General features: G+C 40.9%; 1 protein-coding gene across 1 annotated transcript; it reads left to right on the top strand.

Moving 5' to 3' along the window:
* Window positions 1-2204: 2204 nt before the first annotated feature.
* LOC134407056 (keratin, type I cytoskeletal 12-like) lies at window positions 2205-16249 on the top strand. The gene is made up of 8 exons (XM_063138805.1): window positions 2205-2642; window positions 6906-6988; window positions 8034-8190; window positions 8625-8786; window positions 10344-10469; window positions 11866-12083; window positions 13644-13777; window positions 15882-16249. The coding sequence occupies exons 1-8, from the start codon at window positions 2205-2207 to the stop codon at window positions 15986-15988; spliced, it is 1425 nt and encodes a 474-aa protein (XP_062994875.1). The 3' UTR covers window positions 15989-16249.
* Window positions 16250-19099: the final 2850 nt, after the last annotated feature.

The following is a 19099-nucleotide window of genomic DNA, read 5'->3' as shown; positions in this document are numbered from 1 at the left end:
AAATCACTTGCAGAAATTGTGTATATTTAGGTGCATACAAAAATGTGTAGATGATATATAAATATGCACAAAAATATATGTGGATTTTCATGTAGACTTAAGGAAAAATGCAAACTGACATGGGCAACTCAGTTGCACTGCAGCAGTGCCATCAGGGTGGGATTTAGAGACAGAAGTCCAGAGGTCCATTTAGAAGAATGAGCAATATTATTATTATTATTATTATTATTATTATTATTTATTTATTTATTTATTTATATAGCACCATCAATGTACATGGTGCTGTACAGAGTAAAACAGTAAATAGCAAGACCCTGCCGCATAGGCTTACAATCTAATAAAATCATAGTAAAACAATAAGGAGGGGAAGAGAATGCCAACAGGTACAGGGTAGGGTAAGCAGGCACAGGGTAGGGTAAAACTAACAGTAGAAAGTAACAGTAGAAGGGCCTCCAAACTCAGCAGGGTTGACTTACCACGGTTGAAACTTTAGCATTGCAAAGTATGCACTTTGCCACTAAGCAATGGATTCTCCCTCCAGAAACAGATACTGCCTTCCCTAAGACAACACATATTAGGGACCCCAGCTGAGGCCTCTCAGATCTAAATCTAACTCTCCTTCCACATTGCTTCAGGCCCCATCCATGAGACAGTGGCCTATGCAGCTGTCCCTGTCCTCCATGGTTTCACATAATTAATTTTTATCCAGTCACTACAAAAATTGCAGTTATTGTTATGGCAACAATGGCACTGAACATTTATATCATATTTTATAGAGTCTTGTCAAACGTTGCCTCAGTAATAACACCCCGTAAAGTATATGTGACAAACCAAATATTCTAATTTAGACCAACAGTGTCATTTACAGCATCTGGGTCTTTGCACAACTATCCTAGGTTTTATTTCCAATACACTTTCCCAGTTTAATCCCATTTTTAAAATAGTCGACTGATCTGAACTGGCTGGCTCGTTTATATCAGAATTTCAAACCCTCCAGCAATTTGGGAATCAAGAGCTCTGTTGTTCACCAGTCAGTCTTTTAATACTACACTACACTTATTTATTAATTTAAAGTATTTCTATACCACCCTTCATTATCAAATCCCAAGGTGCTCTACAAAGCACCTATGAGGTGATTACCCTACATTTTTTAGTCTGACATAGAACTGGGGATGGAATTATATAATAATACCTACACATTTTTAATATTTTGTTGAACTGGTTTATGGGTTTGTCTGTGAGGGTTTAGGCAAACTGACTCCTCTAAGCAAAGCCAGATTACTTATACTCCAACATCCTCTATCTGCCCAAAGTTTCTGGCTGGCCCTTGTCAACCAGGTAACCCTCATCCCAAAAGTCTCATTCATTTCTCTTAAGAACACCTAAGACTACTTGATTCAGTAATCTCTTCAATTGCTCTATACTTCTTAATTTTTGAAGCATTGTTTAAATTTCTCTAGTGTTCCAAGTTTATATTAAGACAGTTGTTGAAATACCTCTTATTTGCTGGAACCTTGACAATGTGAAAACAAACAAAAAAACAGGGAAAGCTTCAGGAAATAAATCTAACATCTTGTTGATTAAAGTTTGGTATTATAGCAAAGTGCTTAGAGAAGTCATAATAAAATAAAGCTCTCACATACGAAAAGAAGACAGCTGGAACAATGCAAAAGTGCTTTTGCAGAGATACCAAGCACATAGTTCTTTGCACCACCCAGGGTGAGGAAATAACGACAAATGGGAACCATCCTTAAAAGCGGTTTGCACACCCTTCTGTCACAAAAGAATCTGTGTTGCAAGTGCGAAAGAGGAGGAACGCAAAGAAATATATGTACAATGATGTGCTAAAAAAAACAAATGGTGGTGGGACTGGGATGGGAGGAACCTTGGTGAAAAGATAATGAAAGTTTTGGCCTAGTCAAATCCACCCATTCTCCATCTTGAGGGGGTGGGGGGGATCACAAATGGCCCAAGGGGAAATGAACAAGATGGAGTACTGGGTCTGGTTATTAATATCCATCAATCATGAACATTTGAAACGATAAATTAGCCAAACAAACAATGCAGTTCTGAAAAGTCGTTCCAAAGAAAGCACACACCCTTTCAAAATCAGCTTATAAAAGCTTGAGACGACTCTTGCGGTTCATGCTCTCCTTGGGTGACACTTCTGCTTTCACATATTTGCTTGAAACTTCCTTGAGATCATGTCTTACTTTGGCCGTGGAACTAGGCAGGTTTCCTCCTCTCGCTGTGGTGGGGCATCTATGAAGCTTTCTAGCTGTGGAGTTTATGGCTTGGGTGGAGGATCCAGCACAGGAAGCTTTGGCAGTGGGACAACCTGGGGTGCTGGATCAGGATGGGGTGGCCTTGGAGGTGGAACTGGTGCTTGCTTTCCTACCTGCATAGCTTCTGGCCCTGCTGGCAATGATGGCGGACTTCTCTCTGGTGGGGAAAAAGAAACCATGCAGAACCTAAATGACCGTTTGGCTTCCTACCTGGCTAAAGTGCGTGCTTTGGAGGAGGCCAACAGTGACCTTGAATTAAAAATCAGAAACTGGTATGAGAAATCTGCACCGCACACTGATGGAGGACTCCATGACTACAGCAAATATTATGCCTCTATTGATGACCTGCGAAATAAGGTAAGACAACGGTTTTGAAAGAGATTTCGAAAGAAAGGAGAGGTGTGATTTTAACATTAAAAGATTATCAGTGCTTTGCGTATGCTACTGAATGATGCAGGCTGTAACCTGAGAAGCATAGCTGGGAGTGAGTGCTTGGGATGTAGGGATTATGTAAAATCCATTCTGTCTACATTTCATGGATTGCCAGGTACCTTTTTGTTGTGAATATCAACAAAACAGAACTGAAAATACATCGTGAAAATGAAAGAGAGAAAAAACATACATTACATATATAAGATTATCGTCATTTTCCATCATATGTATATTCATTAAAAAAGGGAGAGAGTTATACAAAAGTTTCAAGAAAAGCAGACCAGATACCCGTATATTTATCCACTTGCAAGCTGCGTCTCTATAACACTCATTCAAAAGTTGATATTATTAGTTCCTCGATCCATTGCATCATGGGAGGTATAGATTTGTCCTTCCCATGTATGAAAGTATAAGACTTTTAGCTGTCATAAGGGCTCTGAAGTTCTATCTGCGCTGACCATGTGTTAACTTCGAAGAAGCTGGTAGGTAATTTAGGAGGACATGGATATTGTTCCATATTATAGATTGTTTCAGCATAAAGTTCATCCTTACTGTTACCTCCTCCCAAAAAGGGACAACTATGAGGCATTGCCAAAACATATGAGTTAAAGAAGCATTAGATGCATTAAATCTCCAACAATTGTGCAAGTTAGACAAACCCTTATTGAAAAGGCGCTGTGGAGTCCAATAGACCCTAAACAAAAATTTTTGCTGAATAAGACGTAACTTGAGATCCATAGAAGCTTCAGATACAAATGCTAGAGCAACCGTCCATTGATTAGGCAAGATAGGGCACTCTAATTCTCTATTCCAATCTAGTCTTAAAGGGTATCATATTTACTTACTGCTATTAAATACATACATATATATGCATCATGGATCGACATATCAGTTCAGCTGTTAGAAGTGTTTCTAACAGTGCTGGAGGCTCCAAAGCTGTGTTACAATTGAAAGTATTGCCATTGAGCTGTAGCAGGTAAATTATATTTAACACACAAGTCTGAAAAGGACAAAAACTCATCATCTGAGCCTATTAAATGATGCAAAGTAAAAATCATCTTATCCATCCATGTCCTCCACAGAAATGCTTTCCTTTCAATCTGGGTTTCCCCATATAGTCAATTTTGCATGAGAGAATGGATCAAACTGTAATTGGCATGATATATGCCATGTCTCTCCAGCAGCCAAAATTGTAAGAGGGGGGTTACTTATTCTGATATGATGAGAACCGAATTCTATCCATTTGGAAAGAGGTTCTAACCATAAGGCTTCCAGAACTAACCATGGTGGCAGTTCTGAGGGAGCAGAAGAAGACCAAAACTTAGTACCTTTCTTTCCCTTATATTGGTGAAATCAGAATTTTCCTCAATTTGCACAAATTTGCACTGGCAAAAATGTGCAAATCACCCTCAAAAGCACAAATCCACCCCAATATGCACATTTTAGGCTGGTTATTTTACGTATTTTTTAATAACTAAAATTGCATAAATTTCTGGAAAGTAAAAACAAAAAAAGTCCACGAATCCATGGAATTCATGCAACTTGGGGAAAGGTGGTCTACTGCATAATCTGCAGATGAGATTCATAGAAATCCAAACTCATTTTTTCAATGCGATTTCTCTGACATCCTTAGAGTATTATGAAGTTCATATGGATCTTTGAATGGACTTTGGGTTCCAATACATTTCCAGATTGTGACTCACCACATTCCAGAACCCCGCCTCAATGTATCTTCCTCTCATGCCAACATATAAACATATTTTAACACAATGTCAAATATATTCATGTAAATTCAAAATTTATTTTGTTTTTGTTTTTTTAAACAAAGACTCAGCCAATGCCTGGAATTTGTCATTCTAATGCATTACAAATAACATCCATTTCTCAAAAAATATGTTTGCTTGTTGAGCCAAATGATTTCTCAAAAACAAATGGTTAACATAAATATAAATGTGATTGTTTGGGCTCTTTTAGACCAGTCTAATATACCAGGGGTACTTCAGTTCCCCCCACCCCCCGGTATGAAGCAATATGTATTTTTTAGTGCAATTCTCAATAACCAGACCAGGGGTGGAGGGAGGGCAAAGTGGCAGATCTTCTGCCATTTTGAAAGCCCTGCTGGATTTAGCTCACTTTATTCCTGGCAAATCCGCGATGAATCTTTTCTTTTCTTTTTAATCCCCCTCCACTGAAAGCAATGGGGGAGACAGGGAATTAACTATGCCAAATCCAGGCCGGATAACTCTTATTTTTATGAGAAACTGAGAAAATTGTCTTTCTCCATACTACTTGAAGAGAGACCATAGCTAAGTGGTAGAGCATGCACATTACATGTAGAAGATGCCAGATTCAGAGTTAATGTTATATTAAATATGCATGTGCTTTCTGAAAACATAAGAATAAATCTGCTGAATCAGACCAAAGGTCCATCTCTTCCAGCATTCTGCTCCTGTGATGGCCAACCAATTGCCTACGAGAAGCCCACAAGCAGGACATAAATACAATAGCACCACCACCCTCCCACTCACATCCCCCAGCAACAGGCATACAGAGGTATACTGCCTCCAATATGGCAGGTAATATATAGCCATTGCCACTGACATCTTCCATAAATTTGCCTTCCCCCCCCTCCCAAGCATTTAACAGCTAAATAGATCTGTAAAAGAGCACTTTTGCATATGCGAAGCAGGACATATTGAAGATCTTGTACATTATACCCTGTACTGTCCATTATTTAAGTCACCCAGGGCTAAATTTATTCTCCATTTCCAGACCACCTTAGAAGGCCAATCAGACAATTTAAAATTAGATGGCTGTTGGCTGATGTGGACGAATTCATCTGCTATAGGATAGCTTTATTTGCGCTAGCTGCAAGAACGATAAGAGCAGCCTTTCGAAACCATACCACTGTCAAATCCTAAGGGGGTTAAACAGAAGGAATGTTTTAAATCCTGATCATTTTATTATATTCTTGTATTATTGTATCAAATGTTTTTCTGTTTTATACTAGTGTGCTTTGTGTTTGTATTGTGATGGCCATTGGCTATAAACAAAAAAATCTTGAGAGAGAGAGAGAGAGTATATGTTGAGTTTTAACTGACTCCAGAACCATCTTTGGCCTGGATGAGAGTTTAAAAATTGTTTTAAGTGTTAGCTCTTTTTATATTTTTATTGTTTTAAATTTTGTATATTGATTTTTAATGTTCAGTCATTTAATCTTTGTAAACCATCCAGAGAGCTTCGGCTATGGGGCAGTACATAAATGTAAATTATTATTATTATTATTATTATTATTATTATTATTATTATTCCCATTTTAAAACCATCCAAATTGGTGGCCGTAACGACCTCGTTTTAGCAAATTCCATATTTTAACTATGCACTGTGACGAAGTACTTCTGTTTATCTGTCCTGAATGAACCGCCATTCAGCTTCATGGCTTAATGCTGGGTTCTAGCATTATGAGAGACAGAGAAAAACATCTCCCTATGTACTTTCTCCACAAAATGCATCCTTTTATGCACCTCTACCATGTCTCCCTTTCCTCACCCTTTCTCTAAGCTAAACAGACCTAGACATTGTAACCTGGCCTCATGGGGGAGTTGCTTTTAACCCCTTGCTCATTTTGGTTGCTCTTTTCTGCACCTTTTCCAACTCCAGTACACAGTATTTCCAAATGTGGTTGCACCATAGCTTTGTATAAGGGCAGTATGATATTAATAGCTTTATTTTCTATTACTTTCCAAATTATGCCCAACATATTCACCTTTTTCACTACACACTGAGATGACATCAAGTTGTCCACCACAACCCCAAGATTATGTATTACGTATGTAATATAACATATGCTTTGACCCATTACCAAGCATATCCAAGTTAGTGGATCTCAGGTACCAGGGCTGGAAAAGGCCTTGTACTGGACCATTTTCAGAAGCACATTCACATTTAAAGCAATGTGTAGGTTGAGCATTACGCTACACAAAATAAACAAATTGTACCACAGTCATTATTACACCAAGGTGATTATTAGTATATGAGTATTAATATTAGTATATATCAGTATATGAGCATAATGTTGCTTTTTTACTGAGCCAATTTCATTACATTTATAAAATGTGTGAAATTCTAATGAATCTCCTAAAATACTTCATATTTCAGTGTTCCCTCTTGTATTTCCCCCCCTTGCAGATCATTTCAGCAAACATTAACAATGCCAGCATTATCCTGCAGATAGACAATGCCAGGCTAGCTGCAGATGACTTCAAAATGAAGTAAGTTTCTTTAATCCAACCAGAGTACACCTAACTTAAATTGTAAATATTGACCCTGTTCAGATATAGTGGCAATTCATTGGTTAATTATCCCACAAACTGCAGGATCACATGCTTTGTGCAAGTCACTTCCAGTTTCCTGGAACAATTTATGAACACAGCATTTGTAGGTTATTTCTATGATGTCTGAAACTGGGCACTTGGGGTTGTTCATGGGTTAAGCAACCCCAAGTTAACCCAAGCAAAAACCGTGGGTTAACTTGGGGTTGTTCAGCCCATGAACAACACCAAGTGCCTGGGTTCAGACATTACAGAAACAATGCATTATTTTTTGTGAACCGCCCAGAGAGCTCCAGCTATTGGGCGGGATAGAAATGTAATAAATAAATAAATAAATGCTGCATTTGTAGGTTTTCCTGGGAACTGGAAGCAGTTCGTGCATAGCACAGGTCCCTGCAGTTTGTTAGTTATTAACTGATGAATTGCTGCCAGACAGCGCCATTACATCCAAACCACACCACTGACTAAAGCAAGCAGAACAACAAGGAATACCTGAGGGTGCTTTCAGACAGAGGGCTCCGAGCACTAGCAGTCAATTGATATTGTGCAGCTATTTTTGGTGGAAAGAAAAAGACAGAAGGAGTAGTAGGAAAACGCAGAAGGGTTGCAAAAGGAAGATGACAATCAGACATACCCTGTAAAATTATGTCTTGGAAGAAGAGCCATTGCATGATAAAAGCCTCATCTGGAAGCACCCTCAGACTTATCAAACAAGGAAATCAAACAATTGATTTCTTCCAGTAACAAGATAGCTAAAGTTAAGTACTTGCAAATCCTTCTGGTATCAATGAGCAAGTTAGGGTGCAATCCTATCCATGTTTAGACAGAAAATATGTTTTACATCTCCCAGCGTTCCCCAGTCAACAATACTGGCTGAGGAATGCTGGGAGTTGAAGGAATTTTTGGCTGTCCAAACATGCACAGGATTGCACCCTTAAGTGCTTTTTTAAAAATCATCTCTTCTGCTCTTTTTTTTTTTTTTAAGATATGAAAATGAGCTGTTCCTTCGCCAGAATGTTGAGGCAGACATCAATGGTCTACGTAAAGTACTGGATGAATTGACTCTATCTAAGAGTGATCTAGAAATGCAGATTGAAAACCTGGTTGAAGAACTGGCTTTCCTCAAGAAGAACCATGAAGAGGTAAGACAACCATTTTGCTAAAACCAATAAATTAGCATATATGAATTCTGGCATTTCGCATCTACTGAATTTAGGATATTTTCCATGCTTGTGTGGTTATTCAATTTTGATGGTCTTTTGGGTGTGCATTTCCCTTTCTTAAAGACAAATCTTTAAAAATGAGGAGCCTGAGCTGTGAATATTCATTTTTGCTATAGAGAAATATATATCCACGTTCTCCTGTGGTCTCTTTCACGGTAAAACAACAACAAAGGGCAGTTGTATTTCTAATGATGCAGAAATGTTCACATCTTAATATCTGTAAAGCAAGTCAATCTGACCATATACCATATGATTTAACTAACCCTTGTAAAAACAGCCAAAATATTTTTGCCTTGGTTTTTTTCTTTTCTTTTCTTTCCGTGTTCGCCGCGGCACTCCCCTCCTCTGTGCAGGAAATAAAAGGGCTGCAAGGCACTGCTTCTGGGAATGTCAGTGTTGAAATGAATGCTGCCCCGGGAATTGACCTGACCACACTTTTGAACAAGATGAGAGCAGAGTACGAGACTCTGGCAGAGCAAAATCGCCAAGATGCTGCAACTTGGTTCAATGAAAAGGTAAAAATGCAGTAGTGTGCCTAGAAATCTGCATGGCAATGTATCATGCCCAACACAGACTTGGGTTTTAAAATCAAAATCTAATGACTTTTATCCATCCAGCATTCTTATTTTCCTCTTTGTGAAATGCAATTTTATTTATGTATTTTTTTATTTATTTATTTATTACATTTCTATACCACCCAATAGCCGGAGCTCTCTGGGTGGTTCACAAAAATTAAAACCATTCAAAGTGTAAAACAACAATATAAAACCATACTATAAAATACAATATAAAAGCTCAACCAGATAAAAACAGCAGCAATGCAAAATTACAAATTTAAAACACCAAGTTAAAATTTATTTATAGACTGTTAAAATGCTGGGAGAATAAAAAGGTCTTCACCTGGCGTCTAAAAGCATATAATGTAGGTGCCAAGCGAACCTCCTTAGGGAGCTCATTCCACAGCCGGGGTGCCACAGCAGAGAAGGCCCTCCTCCTGGTAGCCACCTGCCTCACTTCCTTTGGCAGGGGATCTGTCCCCTGCTAATGAATTCCCATCTCTTCTAGTATCTTCTTTAGAACTTTTTTGGGGGGGGTGATTCTTTTTTAAAAATAGAGCCTACCACCTTTATTCAACAGGGAAGTACAGAGAGTCCCCATCAATGCCAAGTTTAAAATCGGGAACAGTTCTAGAATGAGGTGCAATAAGGCTGCCATTTCATGTGATAGATGACAGCTATCCATAATTTGTCATCCCATATATCCACCTATATCCAGCACATACTGATCTAATTCTCCAGTGGCAGAGGGCAATTGCTCCTCCCAACAGATTGAACATGTGGAATCACGTTACCTGAAGGAGCACCGGTATCCATATGAAATAGCCCAGGCCCGGCTCTCTGGCCCACCAGAAAGGTCCATCAGATAGGCAGGTCAAAGACAGGGCTTTTTTAGTAGTGCCTCCATATCTTTGGAACTCCCATCCTCAGGGAAATATGTATGGCTTTTTCCATGCTGTTTTTTAAGTAGATTTTTTAAACTGTTTTTTTCCCTCTTAGCTTTTATTAATGGTATTATCTAGCTTCATGTTTAAGTTGCTATCGTTTTAGTTGCTTAATTTAACAGTGTATTTTTTAAGCTTGTATTGTTGTATACATTGTTTTTCTTTGTTGCTGTACCCTAATATAGGTACATTAGGATATACCCTAATGGGATATAAATATGTTAAATAAAGAACTAAAAATAAATCATACTCAGATGCAAAATATCTGGAAGAGCTTGAAGCAGTGGTGGTCCTTCCAGGGCCAAGGAAGTCCATAGCTGGTGCCAGGCACTGAGAACCTGGTACACAGACCGAAGGTATTATCTTCAAGTCTATGAAAGCCTTGAACATGTGCAGAGTGCCCTACTCTTACTCTTCATGCTACTGGTAACCATATATCAGAAACTCAGGAGCTTCCATTTTATAATCACGGTAGGGATCATAAGTTTCTGAAAAACATAATTTAGGGCTCAAAGCATCTTTCTGTCATTTGCATACTATACATTTAAATTCTGTTATTAAATTACTGCAGAGTAAAGAATTAAACATGACAATCAATGTGAGTGCCAAGGAGACCAGCACCAACAAGAGCGAGATTGCAGAGCTGAGACGCACCCTTCAGGGTTTGGAGATAGACCTGAAAACTCAACTTAGCTTGGTATGGGCAGAGAAAATGCTTGTATATGAAAGATTAACACAAAATCAGCCTCCAACATATAGCTCTCTCTGGTATAAGGAGTAATTAAATCAGATGCCAATGATGGTTACTATATATCCTGCATTCTACATGATGCCATTTGCTAAAGCCCTTCCTTCTGATCTTTGTCAGATATCTTGGGATAATGACTACTTCATTATTTGTTTTCACATTCAAGCTTGAATTTAGTTGAAAGAAACAAGTTTCCTTGGAAATGTCAAATACTATGTAAATACCTGGCGGGACTAGATCTAAAGGGCTTACGATACAGGAGGGTAGTTTTCAGTTGAACATTAGGAAAAATGTCTTGATAGTAAGAGCAGTTCGACCATGGAATCAATTCCCTAGAGCAGTGGTGGGCTCATTCTCACTGGAGTCATTCAAGCAGAGGCGGAGGTATTTGTTGGAAATGTTCTAACTCTGAGTTTCCTGCACTGAGCAGGCAGTTGAACTAGATATGCCTTCTCCAACCTCATGCCCTCCAGATGTATTTGACTACAGCTCCCATCAGCCCCAGCCAACATGGCTAAAGGTCAGGAATTCTGGGAGTTGTAGTCCAACACATCTTGAGGGCACCAGGTTGGGAAAGGCTGGACTGGGTGGCTTACAAGACCTCTTCCAAGTCCATGATTCCCTTGATTTGTCTCTCCTTCATTAGAAGCTGCTAGAAATTGGCCGTGCTGGTTGGGGATGATGGGGGTCATTGTCAAACACTTCTGGACAGCACCAGGTTTGGGGAAGACTAGTCCAGTTTTTGACTAGAACCCCAAGTGCTATGATAAACCTAAAGGCTTGGACAGACCCAGTGTGATGCTGGAGCTCTCCTCGGACTACTCCTCAAACAGATCAGGGGTGGGCAATGCAGACCTCAAGCTTCAACCTCAAGATCCACCAGCCTGATCCTGGTGCCAAAGACATGCCTTTAGAATGAAAGATTTTTGACCCCAAGAATTTGTTTTGAGTAGCGTACCAAAACTGAATGGAGCTCACATAAATCCATTCCTGGTTACACCAAGCTTTCTTTATTTCAATAGTATAGTACAGGGAGTACTTTAATTGCTGATATTGTTAAATAATTGTGAGTCAGAAACCCTTCCTGATCTACCACAAATTTCCCAAAGAACTACCGATAGATTCAGCCATACCTTCTGCCCAAATAGACGCCTGCTTTCTGTAAATAGGCTACATGGCCACCCTACTACAGACAGATAACATGGATGTGTATCTCAAACAGCCTGGACTTCCTTGCTTATGTTTGAGAAAGTGATTATCCACTCTAGGACAGCAACCATTTGAAATTATGATTGTGTAAATCATTTTAGCTCTGGGTTAAGATTGCATTCTTGCACCTTCTCAGAGGCATTCGCTTGAAGACACTCTGGCAGAGACGGAAGGCCGCTACTGTGTCCAGCTCTCACAAATACAAGGGCTGATCAGCAATGTGGAGAACCAAGTGCAACAGATCAGGGAGGACATGGAGTGCCAGAATGCAGACTACAGGCAACTCCTGGACATCAAGATCCGCCTTGAGAATGAGATTGACACTTATCGGCGCCTGATTGATGGAGAGGCAAGGTAAGCAACAAACAGCCACAAAGGAGCCTTTGTCTGCTGCTGCTGCTGTTTCTTTAGACTTTATTTCAAAATAAAATTTCATATGGAAGTTTTTTCCAAACAGGCTTAAAGTTCCCTACAGTAGCAGAATGTTTGCCCATCAGATGTTCCATAAACCAGCATAGACGTACATAAGTGTAACTGCTCTATGGTGTCAGGGCACTGTGCCACTTTATCTTTAAACAAGCACATTCTTTCATGCAACGATTCCGCCAAGCCAGCGCTAACAAAGCTACATGTACAGACAAAGACCCAGAAGGCTAGAGAGGTTCCTTGCATGATTCTCATCTACCAGAAATGTGCCAGTTTTAATTCTCGAACTGGCAAAGGGTGGTTGGACTCAGGGCTGGCTTTAGAGTGGGTGAGCTGGGTGGCTGCCCTGGGCCGATCTGAGAGAGGCACCAAGCAGAGCTGAGGGGGCACAAAAATCACACCTGCACCAGGCCCCACAAACCTTCTAGGTGGCCCTGAAAAAGTGACGGGGGTGCAGAAAGGCACTCCTGATCCAGGGCACTATTTATCCTAAGACTGGTCCTGGCTGGACTGAGAAGTCCTAAGGTGCGTCTTGCCATTATACTTCTGAAAGGGAGAACTTGATTGGGAGATCTAAAGACCAGGTTCATCAGGGTGACATTTATGAGCTGGATACTGAGACCTGATCAGTTGGCAGAATTACTGTGAGTTTGGCCTGTTCAAAATAGACCATAGCCAACAACAACGCCTGTGTGATTTTCCTGCTCTCAGCAATATCCATACAGGACTAAGGTTGCAATCCTATACCTAGGGAAAGGTCTTATCTCAGTGGCAGAGCACCTGCTTTGCATGCAGAAGGTCCCCAGGTTCAATTCCCCAGGTAGGACTGGGAAGGAATCCTGCCTGAAACTCTAGTCAGCCACTGCTGCCAGTCAGTGTAAACCAGAAGAAGGGAATGTGGGGCCTCCAGATCTTGTTGGACTGCAGCTCCCATCAACTGTAGCCAGCATAGCTAATGATGAGTGATCAGCATCTGGACCACCACACAATCCCGATCCCTGGTGTAGACAATATCAGACTAGATGGACCAATGGATCCCTGGTGTAGACAACTAGATGGACCAATTTTGCTCTGCCAATGTATTTGTGGCACAGATGGTACTTTATGTTCTAATGTCCCCTGTATAATAAACCCAGTCAGAGATTCTAGGGGCACTTGAAGTACAAAAGATGGCTGGCCAGCGGAGATAGAAAACATGTGTTGCCTGCTTGCTGAAAATAACAAATTTTTATCTCACAACAGGGTGGCATCTTTTACCCTAGCTGCGAGAAAATTATTAGGGGATCATTTGTTTTAAAATTAATATTTGTCTGGAGTCTTATGCATTTTAGCTGTTTTAGGTGTCATGGTTATACCTTTGTAAGGGCCTATGTGCTATATACAAGATATATTTTTGACTTGCCTACTACTACTAACAATGCTGGAAATAAAACTAAACAAGAGTAACGAGAGCAAACCCATTGCCTATTACACTGAATCTGGATACAGAGACAGCAGAGAACTGGGAGCACGAAATCTGGGATCTGGAACAGGTTCGGGATTAAGAGCTAGAGACACTGGCACAGAATCCAGTTCTAGAGGAATGGCAGCTACAAGCACTGATTCCACATCCAGAGACAAAGGTAAATGTCATTGACGGGGTTTATTTTTCACGCTATTAATAGGCTAATTCTGACACTGCATGGATTCCCCCCCTTCCATTCCATCAATGCAAATAAGGGTGATATTAGCAGTAGTTGTTTGTGCACTTTCCGCATGGACAGTATTCTAGGGAATGGATGCACAGAGGCTCATTCAGCACACCCAAGTCACACATTACATGGCACATTTTCACAGGCAACTGTGATGCATCAATCTATCTGCAGACAGGGATGAACAAATCTGTTAATTTCACTTTCTTCTGCGTTCAAATTTTGTAAAACTCACATGCTTTACATCCCAAATATAAAAGAAAATGTAAATTTTGATAAATTCTTATCAAAAAGTAACTGAAACAAAATTCTCACCTATCTGCATTATCCAAAATCAATAGGTGCAGCTACTCCCAGCATGGACAGGGTCAGCTGTATCTGCCTGCCATATAGTTGTTAAAGATGAGGAGTCCCATTGAAGATACAGGAATCAAACCCAGAGTTTTAAGAGCAAAGGGCTCAAAGTCCTGGGTCAGGATGGATGCATTTTGGCAATTTTTTATCAAAACAGAGCTGAAATGAAATTCTCACCAATCCCTAAATGTGATCCATCTCATGGTGTGCATAGTTGTTGCAAACTGCAAATGGGACAATGTTGGGTTTGCATGGAAAACATCACATGGCCTCTTCTTCCTTCTTCCTGTACAACCTGATGTCCTCTAGGTCATGTACGATTCTAGTAGGGAAACTGAAAATAAGTGTTGGGAGAACTGACCACATCTTAATTTGTAATATCCTCACCAAGTTACAAATCCAACTTTTTCAGTTCAGACTAATGTTTCTGTAATTACAAGATTTTGAAGTAATAATGAATTTAAATTTACAGTAATCCAAGGTGGGCTAAAAGCGTTTAAACTATTTTCTTCTTTATTTTCCTTAACTTAAGGCAGAATTTCCCCTGGAAATGGTGCTATGTTGTTTCCAGGGGCTGTATAGAAATAAAAGGATCAAAAAAAATTAAAAGGGTCAAGAAATCTAGGATCTGGAACAGATTGAGAACTAAGATAACGTAAGATCAGGTTTAGGATTCTGTGTTCATGAAGCATCATTTCCAGGGTCAATTCCAGCTACTTTTTAAAAAGTTTGTGGCAGGAACCACACTTCCTAGCCTCTTAAGGAGGAATTTAATAAAGAAGGAAATTGTTTAAAAAGCTTTCAGACCACCTAATATTACTGTAAGTTTACTAAGAACCCCCACAACCCCCCACGAAGTATATAATAACTCACTGCAAGTTCCAAAACAAATTAAAGTTAATTGGATATATGTTCAGGACTCATTACACATTCAAGAATCATAAACATGCCAGATTTGTTTTACTAATCAAGTCATTTATTTAAAAAACTATTTAAAATCACAAAATCTACAAAAATACAGTTCAATAAAACAGAACTAAAACAATCATTATAACAAAGAGAGAAAAGTAAAACAAAAAACTCATATGATGGCCACAGCTAGACGTAAGGTTTATCCTGGGATGATCCAGGGTTCGCCCCTGCCTGAGCACTGGATGCCCTGTGTGTCACCTAGATGAACAGGTTTGACCCCTGGATGATCCAGGGATAAGCCTTAGGTCTAGCTATGCCCGATGAAGCATTAAAAAAGGAAAGGAAAAAACATGTGCTGATAAACTCCTGCTGAGTTAGATGACGGATTAATCATTGAAAAAGATGGGATATGTAATTAATTCCAAAGTAACTCTTCTATGTGTATGCACTAAAGGGATCAAGTCCAAAAAGTTACAGAATAAGCACTAAATCAGACAAAGACAACCTGGTGGACTCCAGGTGTTCTGGACTATAAGTCCCATCAGCCCCAGTGAGCATGGACAATTGTCAGTGATTATGGGAATTGCTCTCAAAAACATATTGTCTAATCCTGCACTAAGTGTTATAGCAGAATAGATTCTCAGACAGCTGTTTTAGAGAAAGTACCCTCCTTTATTTTCCAGAGGTGTTTCGGAAGCTTCCTCGCAAATAATTTTTGGCATTTACACTTTCAGTTATTTGTTCTTTCTTTTCTTTGTTTTACCTTTAGATACAAGGAAAACTAGAGTGATTAAAACAATCATTGAGGAAGTAGATGAGCATGGACGAGTGACATCCTCCAAGGTGCAGTCTGTCGAAGAAAACCCAGTGATATAAACATCACAATTTTATGCAGAGGCATAAACACTGTTCATGTTGCAGTGCAAGAAGAATCAGCGTACCTTTTACATTAATGTGCTAACGTACGAAGAAACCAATGGAAACCTTTCTTTCCCTTAAGATGACATCTGCTTAGACATTCTGATCTCTCTCCTTAAAATTCTGTTACATTGAAAGTAGGTGCCGTCTCTAATGTTTCCAAGTTAATAACAGCTTCTATTCCTGCAATTACCTTAAAATTGCCTTGATTATTCTTAAATAAAGGTATTTCCGAATCTGATTTTCTCAGTTGCAAACAACTTATTCTGCCACCCTGCTAGGGAAGGCCTTCTTCCAACCCTTTCTCCCACAAAAAATGAAATCAGGTTGCACTGATTGTCTACAGCTCTATCGAGACCAAGAGACCGACAATACCTGGCAAGAATGTCAGATCCTAGATTATTTTCTCTCTAGCTCCATAAATTTGGGGTTTCTTGATGAAGAAACTAGTACCACTGAGGCAGGCCACCGGGGCAGCCTCTGGGCCAGGACTAGAGGTTATAGTTGAATCTGGCCTCAAGGACTATACCCCTGATTATAGCCTTGTACACTTATTGGGATCCTATCAGCTGCTGTACTGATCCAGTAGCCCATCTGTAATCCCAATGTACCTCAGTCAGGACTTTGGGGTTTTAAGAGAAGCATTATGCCTAAAAGCATGCCTGCATGACAAATTTATGCATGCAAAGGCTCTTTAGTGCAGACCAATGAGTGCTGATGCTTGACTTACATTAAACCTGCCCACTCAGTGCTGTAAGATGCACCTGTCTGCTCTTGAGCCAGTGGAGACCAGTGGCTCCAGTACCAGTGAGACAGTGAATCCACTCTGGGTTTCAGTCAGAACTAGCCAGAACTCTAAAGTATCTATCCAAGGTGGTAAATCCATTTAGGGGATTGAATTCAGCACCTTGGATAGCTCCTTTAGAGTTCTGTCTAAAGCCCAGAGCAGATTCACAGTCCATTGATATCGGAACCACCAGCCTCCACTGTCTTTCGCTCACTGAAGCACATGGGAACTGGGATCAGTGCAGTGTGATAATGAATAGGGGTGTGCATGGACCCCCCACTCCGCTTCACTTTCAGATCCGCCATTTTTCGGATCGGGCCGCTCCGCCCCGCCCCCACTCCGCCTATGCCCACTCCGCTCCGCTCGGAGCTCCAGATCCGGATCAGAGCTCCGTTCCCCCCCCCATAGGGGGGGTTACCGGGCCCTGCCGCCATCGCCGCCCATGCGGCGACGGCGGCAGAGCCCGGTAAGGGGGAGGGGGGCCTTACCTGCCTCCATCCGTGGTCCGTCGCCGTCTTCAATTGAGCCCGCGGTTCCACCAGGAAGTCTGGGCCGCAAGCGGCCCAGACTTCCTGCTGGAACCACGGGCTCAATTGAAGACGCTGACGGACCGCGGACGGAGGCAGGTAAGGGAGAGGAGGGGGGATTTACCAGGCCCTGCTGCTGTCGCCGAATGGGCGACAGCGGCAGGGCCCGGTAAACCCCACTTACCTTTCCGGCAGAGCTCCGGATCGAGGCAAAGGATCCGCCTTCACCTCGATCCTCTTCGCCACGCTCCGCCAGCCCCCCAATCCTCTTCGCCTCCGCCTTAAGGGCAGGCGAAGCCCCCCGCTCCGCTTCTAATTCGCCGGTCCGATTAGAAGCGGAGCACATCCCTAATAATGAACTCTCATGGCAGCTGAAGCAAGATACTCATAGAGTCACTGTCAAGAGCCCCACTGCAACAGCTCCACTGCCCCCTAATAGCACACCAATGTTGCTTCTCCATTCTGCAGTTTCTCCCAGCCCAAGTGAACCTCCATAATTCCCAGCCCAGCCAACCCACAATCTCTGCGGGCGTCCCTCAAGGTTGAGTCGAAGAACCACAATGAATGTGGCCAGGTGCCTTTCTGGTTAGTCTGCAGCTGGATAATTTTAGAGCTTCGATTTATTGGTCTTACTGAGGGGGTTGTTTAAACACTCATATTACTTCAGCTGTGAAGCATACACCTACTGTATTTCTTCGATTCTAAGACACACTTTTCCCCCATATAAACATCTCTAAAAACAGGGTGCGTCTTAGAATCACGGGTGCGTTTATTATTTCTTAGAATCAAAGCTTTTTTTTCTGTTGGTGGTACTGAAATTAGTGTGCATCTTACAATCAATGGTGTCTTAGAATTGAAGAAATACGGTAGCATTCCTCTTCGCTGTCCCCTGCCATTCCATACTTTACAACTACTTCTACATTCCCAATAAGTTAAAGCACTCCCCACACACACAAATAATCTGTTTTCTACTCCTGATAAGAAAGAAAGAAAGAAAGAAAGAAAGAAAGAAAGAAAGAAAGAAAGGAGGGAGGCAGGCAGGCAGGCAGGCAGGCAGGCAGGCCCTGTGGGTGTGCAGTTCTGTATTTTAAACTCACTTTTAAACTCATAGCACCATCAGAGCAACAGAAGCAAATACATTTATTTGGGAATAAGCACCACTTCGTTGTAGACAATGATACTATATATTTAATGTAAAAATAATAAGCCTCTGTAATCATAGACATGCCCAGCTAGCTGCCCCCTGACTATAAAATGTTTTTTAAAAGAAGAAGAAGAAGAAGAAGAAGAAGAAGAAGAAGAAGAAGAAGAAGAAGAAGGACTGTTACAATGAGCAGCATCAAGCCAGGTGGGCTTTGCCATGGCCATGAGAGACCAGGTGCCTTTTTGCCACTCCCCCTATTATTTAGCCCTCTTCTGGTGGTCATTTGGGTGGGGGGCTGGGCTGTGGGGCCTTGGAGTTTGGCCCTGAGGCCCAGCCTTGGCCACACACTGCTTGTATTCAGAAGTTAGGATCACTGTAGAGAACTGTTTTCTTAAAATTCACAACATGCTACTAAAACACCACTAAAATACAGAGCATCTATTAAATACAGTGTTGCAAATTGTCGCATATCATTAAGATTGAATGAGATTAAGGTTGTCAACTTACTGATGCCGAAGTAATAAAATATACACCTATCGTTTTACAAATGCATGGAGGTAAAACAATCAGTATACAAGTCTCATCACCAGCATGTTTGTACTAAAAAAACT

Source organism: Elgaria multicarinata, chromosome 11, assembly GCF_023053635.1.
Source record: "Elgaria multicarinata webbii isolate HBS135686 ecotype San Diego chromosome 11, rElgMul1.1.pri, whole genome shotgun sequence".
NCBI classification, from domain to species: Eukaryota; Metazoa; Chordata; class Lepidosauria; order Squamata; family Anguidae; genus Elgaria; species Elgaria multicarinata.
The sequence above is the reverse complement of the archived record's forward strand: the minus strand, read 5'-3'. Positions and strand labels throughout refer to the sequence as shown.